This window comes from Oncorhynchus kisutch, linkage group LG15 (genome assembly GCF_002021735.2).
Source record: "Oncorhynchus kisutch isolate 150728-3 linkage group LG15, Okis_V2, whole genome shotgun sequence".
In the NCBI taxonomy this organism is placed as follows: domain Eukaryota; kingdom Metazoa; phylum Chordata; class Actinopteri; order Salmoniformes; family Salmonidae; genus Oncorhynchus; species Oncorhynchus kisutch.
In genome coordinates, this window is record NC_034188.2 from 90,364,695 (window position 1) to 90,382,447 (window position 17,753).

A 17,753-nucleotide genomic window follows, 5' to 3' on the forward strand; every position below is an offset into this window, starting at 1 on the left:
TGTGGTCTGACCTGGGCTGTGGTCTGACCTGGGCTGTGGTCTGACCTGGGCTGTGGTCTGACCTGGGCTGTGGTCTGACCTGGGCTGTAGACTGACCTGGGCTGTGGTCTGACCTGGGCTGTGGTCTGACCTGGGCTGTGGTCTGACCTGGGCTGTGGTCTGACCTGGGCTGTGGTCTGACCTGGGCTGTGGTCTGACCTGGGCTGTGGTCTATGTCAAACAGTATCATGTCTAGAGTCAGCATGTTCACCACCGTACATAGATTTACAACAACGACTTGAATTAGTGGTGCTTACGTAATGTATTTAATGTTACTATGGCTACTGTTGTTGGAACAGAATACATCATGTATTTAATGTTACTATGGCTACTGTTCTAGAACAGAATACATCATGTATTTAATGTTACTATGGCTACTGTTCTAGAACAGAATACATCATGTATTTAATGTTACTATGGCTACTGTTCTAGAACAGAATACATCATGTATTTAATGTTACTATGGCTACTGTTCTAGAACAGAATACATCATGTATTTAATGTTACTATGGCTACTGTTCTGGAACAGAATACATAATGTATTTAATGTTACTATGGCTACTGTTCTAGAACAGAATACATCATGTATTTAATGTTACTATGGCTACTGTTCTAGAACAGAATACATCATGTATTTAATGTTACTATGGCTACTGTTCTAGAACAGAATACATCATGTATTTAATGTTACTATGGCTACTGTTCTGGAACAGAATACATCATGTATTTAATGTTACTATGGCTACTGTTCTAGAACAGAATACATCATGTATTTAATGTTACTATGGCTACTGTTCTAGAACAGAATACATCATGTATTTAATGTTACTATGGCTACTGTTCTAGAACAGAATACATCATGTATTTCATGTTACTATGGCTACTGTTCTGGAACAGAATACATCATGTATTTAATGTTACTATGGCTACTGTTCTGGAACAGAATACATCATGTATTTAATGTTACTATGGCTACTGTTCTAGAACAGAATACATCATGTATTTAATGTTACTATGGCTACTGTTCTAGAACAGAATACATCATGTATTTAATGTTACTATGGCTACTGTTCTAGAACAGAATACATCATGTATTTAATGTTACTATGGCTACTGTTCTAGAACAGAATACATCATGTATTTAATGTTACTATGGCTACTGTTCTAGAACAGAATACATCATGTATTTAATGTTACTATGGCTACTGTTCTAGAACAGAATACATCATGTATTTAATGTTACTATGGCTACTGTTCTAGAACAGAATACATCATGTATTTAATGTTACTATGGCTACTGTTCTGGAACAGAATACATCATGTATTTAATGTTACTATGGCTACTGTTCTGGAACAGAATACATCATGTATTTAATGTTACTATGGCTACTGTTCTGGAACAGAATACATCATGTATTTATTGTTACTATGGCTACTGTTCTAGAACAGAATACATCATGTATTTAATGTTACTATGGCTACTGTTCTAGAACAGAATACATCATGTATTTAATGTTACTATGGCTACTGTTCTGGAACAGAATACATCATGTATTTAATGTTACTATGGCTACTGTTCTGGAACAGAATACATCATGTATTTAATGTTACTATGGCTACTGTTCTAGAACAGAATACATCATGTATTTAATGTTACTATGGCTTACTGTTCTAGAACAGAATACATCATGTATTTAATGTTACTATGGCTACTGTTCTAGAACAGAATACATAATGTATTTAATGTTACTATGGCTACTGTTCTAGAACAGAATACATCATGTATTTAATGTTACTATGGCTACTGTTCTGGAACAGAATACATCATGTATTTAATGTTACTATGGCTACTGTTCTAGAACAGAATACATCATGTATTTAATGTTACTATGGCTACTGTTCTAGAACAGAATACATCATGTATTTAATGTTACTATGGCTACTGTTCTAGAACAGAATACATCATGTATTTAATGTTACTATGGCTACTGTTCTAGAACAGATACATCATGTATTTAATGTTACTATGGCTACTGTTCTAGAACAGAATACATCATGTATTTAATGTTACTATGGCTACTGTTCTAGAACAGAATACATCATGTATTTAATGTTACTATGGCTACTGTTCTAGAACAGAATACATCATGTATTTAATGTTACTATGGCTACTGTTCTAGAACAGAATACATCATGTATTTAATGTTACTATGGCTACTGTTCTGGAACAGAATACATCATGTATTTAATGTTACTATGGCTACTGTTGTTGGAACAGAACACATCATGTATTTAATGTTACTATGGCTACTGTTCTAGAACAGAATACATCATGTATTTAATGTTACTATGGCTACTGTTGTTGGAACAGAATACATCATGTATTTAATGTTACTATGGCTACTGTTGTTGGAACAGAATACATCATGTATTTAATGTTACTATGGCTACTGTTGTTGGAACAGAATACATCATGTATTTAATGTTACTATGGCTACTGTTCTAGAAAAGAATACATCATGTATTTAATGTTACTATGGCTACTGTTCTAGAACAGAATACATCATGTATTTAATGTTACTATGGCTACTGTTCTAGAACAGAATACATCATGTATTTAATGTTACTATGGCTACTGTTCTTGGAACAGAACACATCATGTATTTAATGTTACTATGGCTACTGTTGTTGGAACAGAACACATCATGTATTTAATGTTACTATGGCTACTGTTCTAGAACAGAACACATCATGTATTTAATGTTACTATGGCTACTGTTCTAGAACAGAACACATCATGTATTTAATGTTACTATGGCTACTGTTCTGGAACAGAATACATCATGTATTTAATGTTACTATGGCTACTGTTCTAGAACAGAATACATCATGTATTTAAATGTTACTTTGGCTACTGTTCTAGAACAGAATACATCATGTATTTAATGTTACTATGGCTACTGTCCTGGAACAGAATACATCATGTATTTAATGTTACTATGGCTACTGTTGTTGGAACAGAACACATCATGTATTTAATGTTACTATGGCTACTGTTGTTGGAACAGAATACATCATGTATTTAATGTTACTATGGCTACTGTTCTAGAACAGAATACATCATGTATTTAATGTTACTATGGCTACTGTTGTTGGAACAGAATACATCATGTATTTAATGTTACTATGGCTACTGTTCTAGAACAGAACACATCATGTATTTAATGTTACTATGGCTACTGTTCTGGAACAGAATACATCATGTATTTAATGTTACTATGGCTACTGTTCTGGAACAGAATACATCATGTATTTAATGTTACTATGGCTACTGTTCTAGAACAGAATACATCATGTATTTAAATGTTACTTTGGCTACTGTTCTAGAACAGAATACATCATGTATTTAATGTTACTATGGCTACTGTTCTAGAACAGAATACATCATGTATTTAATGTTACTATGGCTACTGTCCTGGAACAGAATACATCATGTATTTAATGTTACTATGGCTACTGTTGTTGGAACAGAACACATCATGTATTTAATGTTACTATGGCTACTGTTGTTGGAACAGAATACATCATGTATTTAATGTTACTATGGCTACTGTTCTAGAACAGAATACATCATGTATTTAATGTTACTATGGCTACTGTTGTTGGAACAGAATACATCATGTATTTAATGTTACTATGGTTACTGTTCTGGAACAGAATACATCATGTATTTAATATTACTATGGCTACTGTTGTTGGAACAGAATACATCATGTATTTAATGTTACTATGGCTACTGTTCTAGAACAGAATACATCATGTATTTAATGTTACTATGGCTACTGTTCTAGAACAGAATACATCATGTATTTAATGTTACTATGGCTACTGTTGTTGGAACAGAATACATCATGTATTTAATGTTACTATGGCTACTGTTCTAGAACAGAATACATCATGTATTTAATGTTACTATGGCTAGTGTTCTAGAACAGAATACATCATGTATTTAATGTTACTATGGCTACTGTTGTTGGAACAGAACACATCATGTTTTAATGTTACTATGGGCTACTGTTGTTGGAACAGAATACATCATGTATTTAATGTTACTATGGCTACTGTTTAGACAGAATACATCATGTATTTAATGTTACTATGGCTACTGTTGTTGGAACAGAATACATCATGTATTTAATGTATATGCTACTGTTGTTGGAACAGAATACATCAGGTATTTAATGTTTACTAATGGTTACTGTTCTGGAACAGAATACATCATGATATTTAATATTAACTATGGCTACTGTTGTTGGAACCAAGATACATCATGTATTTAATGTTTACATGATGGCTACTGTTCGTCAGACCGAATACATCTATGTATTAAATGTTACTATGGCTACTGTTCTAGCACAGAATACATCATGTTTATTTTAAACTGTTACTGCATGGCTAACTGTTTGTTTGGAACCAGAATACATCAGTTATTTAATGTTACTATGGCTTACTGTTCTATGAACAGAATACATCATGTTATTTAAATGTTACTATGGCTACTGTTGCTAGAACAGAATACATCATGTATTTAATGTGACTATGGCTATTGTTGTTGGAAAGAATACATCATGTATTTAATGTTTACATGGTTATGGTCTGGAACAGAATACACATGTATTTAATGTTACTATGGCTACTGTTCTAGAACAGAATACATCATGTATTTAATGTTACTATGGCTACTGTTCTAGAACAGAATACATCATGTATTTAATGTTACTATGGCTACTGTTCTAGAACAGAATACATCATGTATTTAATGTTACTATGGCTACTGTTCTAGAACAGAATACATCATGTATTTAATGTTACTATGGCTACTGTTCTAGAACAGAATACATCATGTATTTAATGTTACTATGGCTACTGTTCTAGAACAGAATACATCATGTATTTAATGTTACTATGGCTACTGTTCTAGAACAGAATACATCATGTATTTAATGTTACTATGGCTACTGTTCTGGAACAGAATACATCATGTATTTAATGTTACTATGGCTACTGTTCTTGGAACAGAACACATCATGTATTTAATGTTACTATGGCTACTGTTCTAGAACAGAATACATCATGTATTTAATGTTACTATGGCTACTGTTGTTGGAACAGAATACATCATGTATTTAATGTTACTATGGCTACTGTTGTTGGAACAGAATACATCATGTATTTAATGTTACTATGGCTACTGTTGTTGGAACAGAATACATCATGTATTTAATGTTACTATGGCTACTGTTCTAGAAAAGAATACATCATGTATTTAATGTTACTATGGCTACTGTTCTAGAACAGAATACATCATGTATTTAATGTTACTATGGCTACTGTTCTAGAACAGAATACATCATGTATTTAATGTTACTATGGCTACTGTTCTTGGAACAGAACACATCATGTATTTAATGTTACTATGGCTACTGTTGTTGGAACAGAACACATCATGTATTTAATGTTACTATGGCTACTGTTCTAGAACAGAACACATCATGTATTTAATGTTACTATGGCTACTGTTCTAGAACAGAACACATCATGTATTTAATGTTACTACGGCTACTGTTCTGGAACAGAATACATCATGTATTTAATGTTACTATGGCTACTGTTCTAGAACAGAATACATCATGTATTTAAATGTTACTTTGGCTACTGTTCTAGAACAGAATACATCATGTATTTAATGTTACTATGGCTACTGTCCTGGAACAGAATACATCATGTATTTAATGTTACTATGGCTACTGTTGTTGGAACAGAACACATCATGTATTTAATGTTACTATGGCTACTGTTGTTGGAACAGAATACATCATGTATTTAATGTTACTATGGCTACTGTTCTAGAACAGAATACATCATGTATTTAATGTTACTATGGCTACTGTTGTTGGAACAGAATACATCATGTATTTAATGTTACTATGGCTACTGTTCTAGAACAGAACACATCATGTATTTAATGTTACTATGGCTACTGTTCTGGAACAGAATACATCATGTATTTAATGTTACTATGGCTACTGTTCTGGAACAGAATACATCATGTATTTAATGTTACTATGGCTACTGTTCTAGAACAGAATACATCATGTATTTAAATGTTACTTTGGCTACTGTTCTAGAACAGAATACATCATGTATTTAATGTTACTATGGCTACTGTTCTAGAACAGAATACATCATGTATTTAATGTTACTATGGCTACTGTCCTGGAACAGAATACATCATGTATTTAATGTTACTATGGCTACTGTTGTTGGAACAGAACACATCATGTATTTAATGTTACTATGGCTACTGTTGTTGGAACAGAATACATCATGTATTTAATGTTACTATGGCTACTGTTCTAGAACAGAATACATCATGTATTTAATGTTACTATGGCTACTGTTGTTGGAACAGAATACATCATGTATTTAATGTTACTATGGTTACTGTTCTGGAACAGAATACATCATGTATTTAATATTACTATGGCTACTGTTGTTGGAACAGAATACATCATGTATTTAATGTTACTATGGCTACTGTTCTAGAACAGAATACATCATGTATTTAATGTTACTATGGCTACTGTTCTAGAACAGAATACATCATGTATTTAATGTTACTATGGCTACTGTTGTTGGAACAGAATACATCATGTATTTAATGTTACTATGGCTACTGTTCTAGAACAGAATACATCATGTATTTAATGTTACTATGGCTAGTGTTCTAGAACAGAATACATCATGTATTTAATGTTACTATGGCTACTGTTGTTGGAACAGAACACATCATGTATTTAATGTTACTATGGCTACTGTTGTTGGAACAGAATACATCATGTATTTAATGTTACTATGGCTACTGTTCTAGAACAGAATACATCATGTATTTAATGTTACTATGGCTACTGTTGTTGGAACAGAATACATCATGTATTTAATGTTACTATGGCTACTGTTGTTGGAACAGAATACATCATGTATTTAATGTTACTATGGTTACTGTTCTGGAACAGAATACATCATGTATTTAATATTACTATGGCTACTGTTGTTGGAACAGAATACATCATGTATTTAATGTTACTATGGCTACTGTTCTAGAACAGAATACATCATGTATTTAATGTTACTATGGCTACTGTTCTAGAACAGAATACATCATGTATTTAATGTTACTATGGCTACTGTTGTTGGAACAGAATACATCATGTATTTAATGTTACTATGGCTACTGTTCTAGAACAGAATACATCATGTATTTAATGTTACTATGGCTACTGTTCTAGAACAGAATACATCATGTATTTAATGTTACTATGGCTATTGTTGTTGGAACAGAATACATCATGTATTTAATGTTACTATGGTTACTGTTCTGGAACAGAATACATCATGTATTTAATGTTACTATGGCTACTGTTGTTGGAACAGAATACATCATGTATTTAATGTTACTATGGCTACGGTTCTAGAACAGAATACATCATGTATTTAATGTTACTATGGCTACTGTTCTAGAACAGAACACATCATGTATTTAATGTTACTATGGCTACTGTTCTAGAACAGAATACATCATGTATTTAATGTTACTATGGCTACTGTTCTGGAACAGAATACATCATGTATTTAATGTTACTATGGCTACTGTTGTTGGAACAGAACACATCATGTATTTAATGTTACTATGGCTACTGTTCTAGAACAGAACACATCATGTATTTAATGTTACTATGGCTACTGTTCTAGAACAGAATACATCATGTATTTAATGTTACTATGGCTACTGTTCTGGAACAGAATACATAATGTATTTAATGTTACTATCGATACTGTTCTAGAACAGAATACATCATGTATTTAATGTTACTATGGCTACTGTTCTAGAACAGAATACATAATGTATTTAATGTTACTATGGCTACTGTTCTAGAACAGAATACATCATGTATTTAATGTTACTATGGCTACTGTTCTGGAACAGAATACATCATGTATTTAATGTTACTATGGCTACTGTTCTAGAACAGAATACATCATGTATTTAATGTTACTATGTATGGCTACTGTTCTAGAACATAATACATCATGTATTTAATGTTACTATGGCTACTGTTGTTGGAACAGAACACATAAAGACAGTTCAATCACTGGCTAGAGTAGTATTGACTAAATTAGGCCTAAACATCAAATAGAATATATTCTGTAATGTCTATAATGTGACATCCACATGTTTCAGGCACGTCCAGGGACAGACAACTTTTCTACAACACTGATGGCCAGTTTCCCAGAGACAGATTGAGTTGTAGTCCTGAACTCTCCTTAGTCCAGCACGTGGCTTCATCTGTCTTTTGGAAACTGGCCATCAGTGCTCCAACAAAGGGTTGCCAGTTCAGTACCTGGAACTCCAGCATCTCCAGCCTCTTGTCTGTGAACTCAAACAGAGCCAGGGTGGTCTTCATCACATACAGAGAGTTCACCATGTACGTTGCCATGTCTGCAGTACCGAGGTTACTGGCTGAAACTGTACACAGCTGGAGCAGGGGGTCCAGGATACAAGACAACACCTAACAGAGAGACAGAGAGAGGACAGAGTTAATGGCTGAAAACAGGGGGTCCAGAATACAAGACAACACCTAACAGAGAGACAGAGAGAGGACAGAGTTAATGGCTGAAAACAGGGGGTCCAGAATACAAGACAACACCTAACAGAGAGACAGAGAGAGAGAGAGACAGACAGACAGAGAGCGAGACAGACAGACAGACAGAGAGAGAGACAGACAGACAGACAGACAGAGAGAGAGCGAGACAGACAGAGAGAGAGCGAGACAGGCAGACAGACAGAGAGCGAGACAGGCAGACAGACAGAGAGCGAGCGAGACAGACAGACAGAGAGAGAGCGAGACAGACAGACAGACAGCGACAGAGAGAGAGCGAGACAGACAGAGCGAGACAGACAGACAGACAGACAGAGAGAGACAGACAGAGAGAGAGAGAGCGAGACAGACAGACAGACAGAGAGCGAGACAGACAGACAGACAGAGTGAGCGAGACAGACAGAGAGAGAGAGCGAGACAGAGAGACAAAGAGCCAGACAGACAGAGAGCGAGACAGACAGACAGAGAGAGAGCGAGACAGACATACAGAGAGAGCAAGACAGACAGACAGAACCTGATGGAAGAGGGGGAGAGATGGAGGAGAGTTGGAGGGAGGAGAGTTGGAGGGAGGGAGGGAGGGAGGGAGATGGGGAGGGGGAGAGATGGAGGGAGGAGGATACAAGACAACACCTAACAGAGAGAGAGACAGAGAGAGAGAGCGAGACAGACAGACATAGAGCGAGACAGAGAGCGAGAGACAGACAGAGAGCGAGACAGACAGACAGACAGACAGACAGAGCGAGACAGACAGAGAGAGAGCGAGACAGACAGACAACAGAGAGAGAGCGAGACAGACAGACAGAGAGCGAGACAGACAGACAGAGAGAGAGCGAGCGAGACAGACAGAGAGAGAGCGAGACAGACAGTTAGAGAGAGAGCGAGACAGACAGACAGACAGACAGACAGAGAGAGACAGACAGACAGAGAGAGAGCGAGACAGACAGAGAGAGTGACAGAGAAAGTGAGACAGACAGAGAGAGAGCTAGACAGACAGACAGAGAGAGCAAGACAGACAGACAGAACCTGATGGAAGAGGACATTAACCTGAGGGCAGAGGCCATTAACCTGAGGGCAGAGGACATTAACCTGAGGGCAGAGGACATTAACCTGAGGGCAGAGGACATTAACCTGAGGGCAGAGGACATTAACCTGAGGGCAGAGGACATTAACCTGAGGGCAGAGAACATTAACCTGAGGGCAGAGGACATTAACCTGAGGGCAGAGGACATTAACCTGAGGGCAGATGACATTAACCTGAGGGCAGAGGACATTAACCTGAGGGCAGAGGACATTAACCTGAGGGCAGAGGACATTAACCTGAGGGAAGAGGACATTAACCAGAGGGCAGAGGACATTAACCTGAGGGAAGAGGACATTACCTGAGCGAAGTCAGCCTGGCGAGCGTCCAGAGGAACTACAGAGGAGTCATGAGAGGCCAACACCTCCCTCAGGAGAGCCAGGGTCTGGGTCAGAGAGGAGGTGGGGCCCAGGTCTGGAGGGGGGAGCTCAACCTGGAGGGAGGAGGAGGGAGGAGGTGGTTAGAGGGAGGGGGAGGAGGAGGGAGGGGTTAGAGGGAGGCGGTAGGAGGAGGGAGGGGTTAAAGGGAGGCAGTAGGAGGAGGGAGGGGTTAGAGGGAGGGGTAGGAGGAGGATGAGGGAGGGGTTAGAGGGAGGAGGAGGAGGAGGGAGGGTTAGAGGGAGGAGGAGGAGGGAGGGGTTAGAGGGAGGAGTAGAGGAAGTGGAGGGAGGGGTTAGAGGGAGGGGTAGGAGGGAGGGGTTAGAGGGAGGGGTTAGAGAAACAATTCAACCACTACACTACAGTTCCTCCTTCATAGCTACCATGGCCATGCTCCTCTCTCTACCCCTCTCCTCCATCTCTCCATCTCTCCTCCCTCAATCTCTCACCCTCTCCATCTCTCCCCATCCCACCTCCCTCCCCCCCATCTCTCCTCCCTCCAACTCTCCTCCATCTCTCCATCTCCCCTCCCTCCAACTCTCCACATCTCTCCTCCATCCATCTGCCCTCCCTCCCTCCCTCCCTCCCTCCCTCCCTCCCTCCAACTCTCCCCTCCCTCCCTCCCTCCCTCCCTCCCTCCAACTCTCCACATCTCTCCTCCCTCCATCTCTCACCCTCCCCATCTCCCCTCCCTCCAACTCTCCCCCTCCCCATCTCCCCTCCCTCCCTCCAACTCTCCTCCCTCCATCTCTCCTCTCCATCTCTCCTCCCTCCATCTCTCCTCCCTCCATCATCTCTCCTCTCCATCATCTCTCCTCTCCATCATCTCTCCTCTCTCCATCATCTCTCCTCTCTCCATCTCTCCTCTCTCCATCTCTCCTCTCTCCATCTCTCCTCTCTCCATCTCTCCTCCCTCCATCTCTCCTCTCCATCTCTCCTCTCCATCATCTCTCCTCTCCATCACCTCTCCTCTCCATCACCTCTCCTCCCTCCATCTCTCCTCCATCTCTCCATCTCTCCTCCATCTCTCCATCTCTCCTCCATCTCTCCTCCATCTCTCCATCTTTCCTCCCTCCATCTCTCCCCCCCTCCATCTCTCCTCCCTCCATCTCTCCTCCTCTCCATCTAATACATGTGATTAGTAAAAGTCAGTGTCCCTGGTATTAGCTGGTGTGGAGAAGGTAACAAAGTAGCAGCCTACCCAGGGCCGATAGATTAGAGAGGCGTTGAGGGTTGTTAGTGTGATTCATGCTATTGATCTGATAGCAGCTAGTGTTGTTTGGACTGAGGCCTGTCCGTGATCCGGGATATTTGGACTCCAATTTGAGGAAACGGACTGCTGTTTCTCAGTCCCAACTGGTAACTACCAGCTCTCCTCACAAACGGTCCCAAATGGTGACCTTATTCCCTGTATAGGGCACTATTTTAGACCAAAGCCCTATGGGCCCTGGTCAAAAGCAGTGCTCTATATAGTGAATTAGGGACCCGTTTAGGTCTCCATGTCTTACAGGAATAGGCCTGTTGTCTGTGAGGGTTGAGAAACAACATGTTTCTCCATATCCTATTGAACTACTACTGCACCAGCATGTCATTAGCTTGGGCACAGGAACATTTCAAACACTTTTTGTTGTCTAAATAGAAAATGTGGAAGTTGGACCATCATGCAGGTACACCGCACGTACACAGGACGAGGCACTTCTACACTGAAGAAAAATATTAAATATTAAATGAATAAATGTCAAAGATTTTACAGTTCATATAACGAAATCAGTCAACAGGCCAGAACCTGGGGAGCCAGACCCAGAACCAGACCCAGAACCAGACCCAGAACCTGGGGAGCCAGACCCAGAACCAGACCCAGAACCTGGGGAGCCAGACCCAGAACCAGAACCAGACCCAGAACCAGACCCAGAACCAGACCCAGAACCTGGGGAGCCAGACCCAGAACCAGACCCAGAACCTGGGGAGCCAGACCCAGAACCAGACCCAGAACCTGGGGAGCCAGACCCAGAACCAGACCCAGAACCAGACCCAGAACCAGACCCAGAACCAGACCCAGAACCAGACCCAGAACCAGAACCTGGGAGCCAGACCCAGAACCAGACCCAGAACCAGACCCAGAACCAGAACCTGGGGAGCCAGACCCAGAACCAGACCCAGAACCTGGGGAGCCAGACCCAGAACCAGACCCAGAACCAGACCCAGAACCAGACCCAGAACCTGGGGAACCAGACCCAGAACCAGACCCAGAACCAGACCCAGAACCAGACCCAGAACCTGGGGAGCCAGACCCAGAACCAGACCCAGAACCAGGACCCAGACCTGGGGAGCCAGACCCAGAACCAGACCCAGAACCAGACCCAGAACCTGGGGAGCCAGACCCAGAACCAGACCCAGAACCAGACCCAGAACCAGACCCAGAACCTGGGGAGCCAGACCCAGAACCAGACCCAGAACCTGGGGAGCCAGACCCAGAACCAGACCCAGACCCAGAACCTGGGGAGCCAGACCCAGAACCAGACCCAGAACCAGACCCAGAACCTGGGGAGCCAGACCCAGACCCAGAACCAGACCCAGACCTGGGAGCCAGACCCAGAACCAGACCCAGAACAGACCCAGAACCGGGGCCAGACCCAGACCCAGAACCAGACCCGAACCTGGGGAGCCAGACCCAGAACCAGACCCAGAACCAGACCCAGAACCTGGGGAGCCAGACCCAGACCCAGAACCAGACCCAGAACCTGGGGAGCCAGACCCAGAACCAGACCCAGAACCTGGGAGCCAGACCAGACCAGACCCAGAACGGCAGACCCAGAACCAGACCCAGAACCTGGGGAGCCAGACCCAGAACCAGACCCAGAACCTGCAGAGCCAGACCCAGAACCAGACCCAGAACCTGGGGAGCCCAGGACCCAGGACCAGACCCAGAACCTGGGGAGCCAGACCCAGAACCAGACCCAGAACCTGGGAGCCAGACCCAGAACCAGACCCAGAACCTGGGAGCCAGACCCAGAACCAGACCCAGAACCTGGGGAGCCAGACCCAGAACCAGACCCAGAACCTGGGGAGCCAGACCCAGAACCAGGACCCAGAACCAGACCCAGAAACCTGGGAGCCAGACCCAGAACCAGACCCAGAACCTGCAGAGCCAGAACCAGACCCAGAACCTGGGGAGCCAGACCCAGAACCAGACCCAGAACCAGACCCAGAACCTGGGGAGCCAGGACCCAGAACCAGACCCAGAACCTGGGGAGCCCAGACCCAGAACCAGACCCAGAACCTGGGGAGCCAGACCAGAACCAGACCCAGAACCTGGGGAGCCAGACCCAGAACCAGACCCAGAACCTGGGGAGCCAGACCCAGAACCAGACCCAGAACCAGACCCAGAACCAGACCCAGAACCTGGGGAGCCAGACCCAGAACCAGACCCAGAACCTGCAGAGCCAGAACCAGACCCAGAACCTGGGGAGCCAGACCCAGAACCAGAACCCAGAACCAGACCCAGAACCTGGGGAGCCAGACCCAGAACAGACCCAGAACCTGCAGAGCCAGACCAGACCCAGACCCAGAACCTGGGGAGCCAGACCCAGAACCAGACCAGAACCTGCAGAGCCAGACCCAGAACCAGACCCAGAACCTGGGGAGCCAGACCCAGAACCAGACCCAGAACCTGCAGAGCCAGACCCAGAACCAGACCCAGAACCAGACCCAGAACCTGGGGAGCCAGACCCAGAACCAGACCCAGAACCAGACCCAGAACCTGGGGAGCCAGACCCAGAACCAGACCCAGAACCAGACCCAGAACCAGACCCAGAACCAGACCCAGAACCTGGGGAGCCAGACCCAGAACCAGACCCAGAACCTGGGGAGCCAGACCCAGAACCAGACCCAGAACCTGCAGAGCCAGACCCAGAACCTGCAGAGCCAGACCCAGAACCTGCAGAGCCAGACCCAGAACCAGACCCAGAACCTGGGGGCCAGATCCAGCCAGACCCAAAACCAGACCCAAAACCAGACCCAGCCACTGGGGAGCCAGACCCAGCCACTGGGGAGCCAGAACCAGCCAGTGGGGATCCAGACCCAGCCAGACCCAGCCACTGGGGAGCCAGGACCCAGCCACTGGGGAGCCAGACCCGGCCACTGGGGAGCCAGACCCAACCAGTGGGGATCCAGACCCAGCCACTGGGGATCCAGACCCAACCAGTGGGGATCCAGACCCAGCCACTGGGGATCCAGACCCAGCCACTGGGGATCCAGACCCAGCCACTGGGGAGCCAGACCCAGCCACTGGGGAGCCAGACCCAGCCACTGGGGAGCCAGACCCAGCCACTGGGGAGCCAGACCCAGCCACTGGGGAGCCAGACCCAGCCACTGTGGCACAAGGCCCAGCCAGACCCAGCCACTGGGGAGCCAGACCCAGCCACTGGGGAGCCAGACCCAGCCACTGGGGAGCCAGACCCAGCCACTGGGGAGCCAGACCCAGCCACTGGGGAGCCAGACCCAGCCACTGGGGAGCCAGACCCAGCCACTGTGGCACAAGGCCCAGCCAATCAGAATTAGTTTTTCCCCCAAGAAAGAGCTTTATTACAGACAGAAATCCCCCCCCCCCCCCCCCCTCCCGACCCAGGTCTGCGGTCGTGAGGCCGGTTGGACGTACTGCGAAATTCTTTAAAAAGACGTGGGGGGGGGGCTTATGAATCAATGAACATTCAATTCTCTGGTAACAGCTCTGGTGGACATGCCTGCAGTCAGCACACCAGTAGAGACATCTGTGGTTGACAAAACTACACATTTTAGATTGGCCTTTTATTGTGCCCAGCACAAGGTGCACATGTGTAATGATCATGCGGTTCAATCAGCTTCTTGATATGCCACACCTGTCAGGTGGATGGATTATCTTGGCAAAGGAGAAATGCTCACTAACAGGGATGTAAAGAAAATTTGTACACAAAATTGGAGAGAAAAAAACCGTTTTCTGTGTGGATAGAATATTTCTGGGATGTTTTTATTTCAGCTCATGACTCCAACTCTTTACATGTTTAATTTATACTATTGATCAGTGTACAAACTGTTCATCTCTGTTCACTGATCGTATTCATACAACACAATACTGTGATAGGTGATAGCCGTGTCCATCAGAGCAACACAATACTGTGATAGGTGATAGCCGTGTCCATCAGAGCAACACAATACTGTGATAGCCGTGTCCATCAGAGCAACACAATACTGTGATAGGTGATAGCCGTGTCCATCAGAGCAACACAATACTGTGATAGGTGATAGCCGTGTCCATCAGAGCAACACAATACTGTGATAGGTGATAGCCGTGTCCATCAGAGCAACACAATACTGTGATAGCCGTGTCCATCAGAGCAACACAATACTGTGATAGCCGTGTCCATCAGAGCAACACAATACTGTGATAGGTGATAGCCGTGTCCATCAGAGCAACACAATACTGTGATAGGTGATAGCCGTGTCCATCAGAGCAACACAATACTGTGATAGGTGATAGCCGTGTCCATCAGAGCAACACAATACTGTGATAGGTGATAGCCGTGTCCATCAGAGCAACACAATACTGTGATAGGTGATAGCCGTGTCCATCAGAGCAACACAATACTGTGATAGGTGATAGCCGTGTCCATCAGAGCAACACAATACTGTGATAGGTGATAGCCGTGTCCATCAGAGCAACACAATACTGTGATAGGTGATAGCCGTGTCCATCAGAGCAACAAAATAGAAGCTCTATATGAGGTCATCAACAAAGTGATGTTTAGTTTACTAAAGACAACAAAGCCTACCTTGTCCATGAGCCTGCTCGCGTGCAGACTGAGACTGTTGAAAAACATCTTCTTGCTTAGGATGTGCATCTCTTCGATGGTCATCAGCAGGGAGGCTACACTGGTGCCCACGATACAACTATGAGAGAGAGAGAGAGAGAGAGAGAGAGAGAGAGAGAGAGAGAGAGAGAGAGAGAGAGAGAGACAGAGAGACAGAGAGAGAGACAGAGACAGACAGAGCCATAAAGAGACACAGTAAAAACCCAAATTTATGCTAATTTATTTTCCCTTGTATACCTTAACCATTTGTACATTGTTAAAACACTGTATATATATAATATGACATTTGTAATGTCTTTATTGTTTTGAAACTTCTGTATGTGTAATGTTTACTGTTCATTTTTATTGTTTATTTCACTTTTGTATATTATCTACCTCACTTGCTTTGGCAACATTAACACATGTTTCCCCCATGCCAATAAAGCCCTTTGATTTGAATTGAATTGAGAGAGAGAAAGAGAGACAGAGAGAGAGACAGAGAGACAGACAGAGAGAGAGAGAGACAGACAGATAGAGAGAGCCAGAAAGAGACAGAGAGAGAAAGATAGAGAGAGCCAGAAAGAGAGATAGATAGAGAGAGACAGAAAGAGACAGAGAGAGAGACAGAAAGAGACACAGAGAGAGAGACAGGGACAGACAGATAGACAGACGGAGAGAGAAAGAGAGAGCCAGAAAGAGACACAGAGAGAGAGCCAGAAAGAGACACAGAGAGAGAGACAGAAAGAGACACAGAGAGAGAGAGAGACAGAAAGAGAAACAGAGAGAGACAGAGACAGAGAGACAGACAGATAGACAGAGAGAGAGACAGATAGAGGGGGCATCATTGAACAGTGAACTCTAAATGAACAACACTGTATAAAGGCTTTATAGAGGCATTTAGAAGGATGAGAGAAATGGTATCAAACCACCTTGACCAGTTTACTGTCATGTGATCTTGGTGTTTTGTGGGGGTTTGGGGGGATGAATCTAGCTACCTGATGGTGTGATCGTATAACTTAAGGTTAGGTTCAGAGGTCGGGGTTTAGGTTCAGAGGTCAGGTTCAGAGGTCAAATCAGATCAAAGTTGATTTGTCACGTGCGCCGAATACAACAGGTGTAGTAGACCTTACAGTGAAATGCTGAATACAACAGGTTTAGTAGACCTTACAGTGAAATGCTGAATACAACAGGTGTAGTAGACCTCACAGTGAAATGCTGAATACAACAGGTGTAGTAGACCTCACAGTGAAATGCTGAATACAACAGGTGTAGTAGACCTCACAGTGAAATGCTGAATACAACAGGTGTAGTAGACCTCACAGTGAAATGCTGAATACAACAGGTCTAGTAGACCTCACAGTGAAATGCTGAATACAACAGGTGTAGTAGACCTTACAGTGAAATGCTGAATACAACAGGTGTAGTAGACCTTACAGTGAAATGCTGAATACAACAGGTGTAGTAGACCTTACAGTGAAATGCTGAATACAACAGGTGTAGTAGACCTCACAGTGAAATGCTGAATACAACAGGTGTAGTAGACCTTACAGTGAAATGCTGAATACAACAGGTGTAGTAGACCTTACGGTGAAATGCTGAATACAACAGGTGTAGTAGACCTTACAGTGAAATGCTGAATACAACAGGTGTAGTAGACCTTACAGTGAAATGCTGAATACAACAGGTGTAGTAGACCTCACAGTGAAAATGCTGA

General features: G+C 43.2%; 1 protein-coding gene across 1 annotated transcript in view; it reads right to left on the minus strand.

Moving 5' to 3' along the window:
* Nucleotides 1-17,753, minus strand: part of cog6 (component of oligomeric golgi complex 6) — a 121,432-nt gene that overhangs the window by 21,665 nt on the left and 82,014 nt on the right. Inside the window, exons 12-14 of the mRNA XM_031791283.1 lie at nucleotides 16,022-16,139; nucleotides 10,139-10,270; nucleotides 8,502-8,669 (exon numbers count right to left, since the gene is read on the minus strand). Of these exons, the coding sequence (XP_031647143.1) occupies nucleotides 8,502-8,669; nucleotides 10,139-10,270; nucleotides 16,022-16,139 (418 nt within the window). The remainder of the gene's footprint in view (nucleotides 1-8,501; nucleotides 8,670-10,138; nucleotides 10,271-16,021; nucleotides 16,140-17,753) is intronic.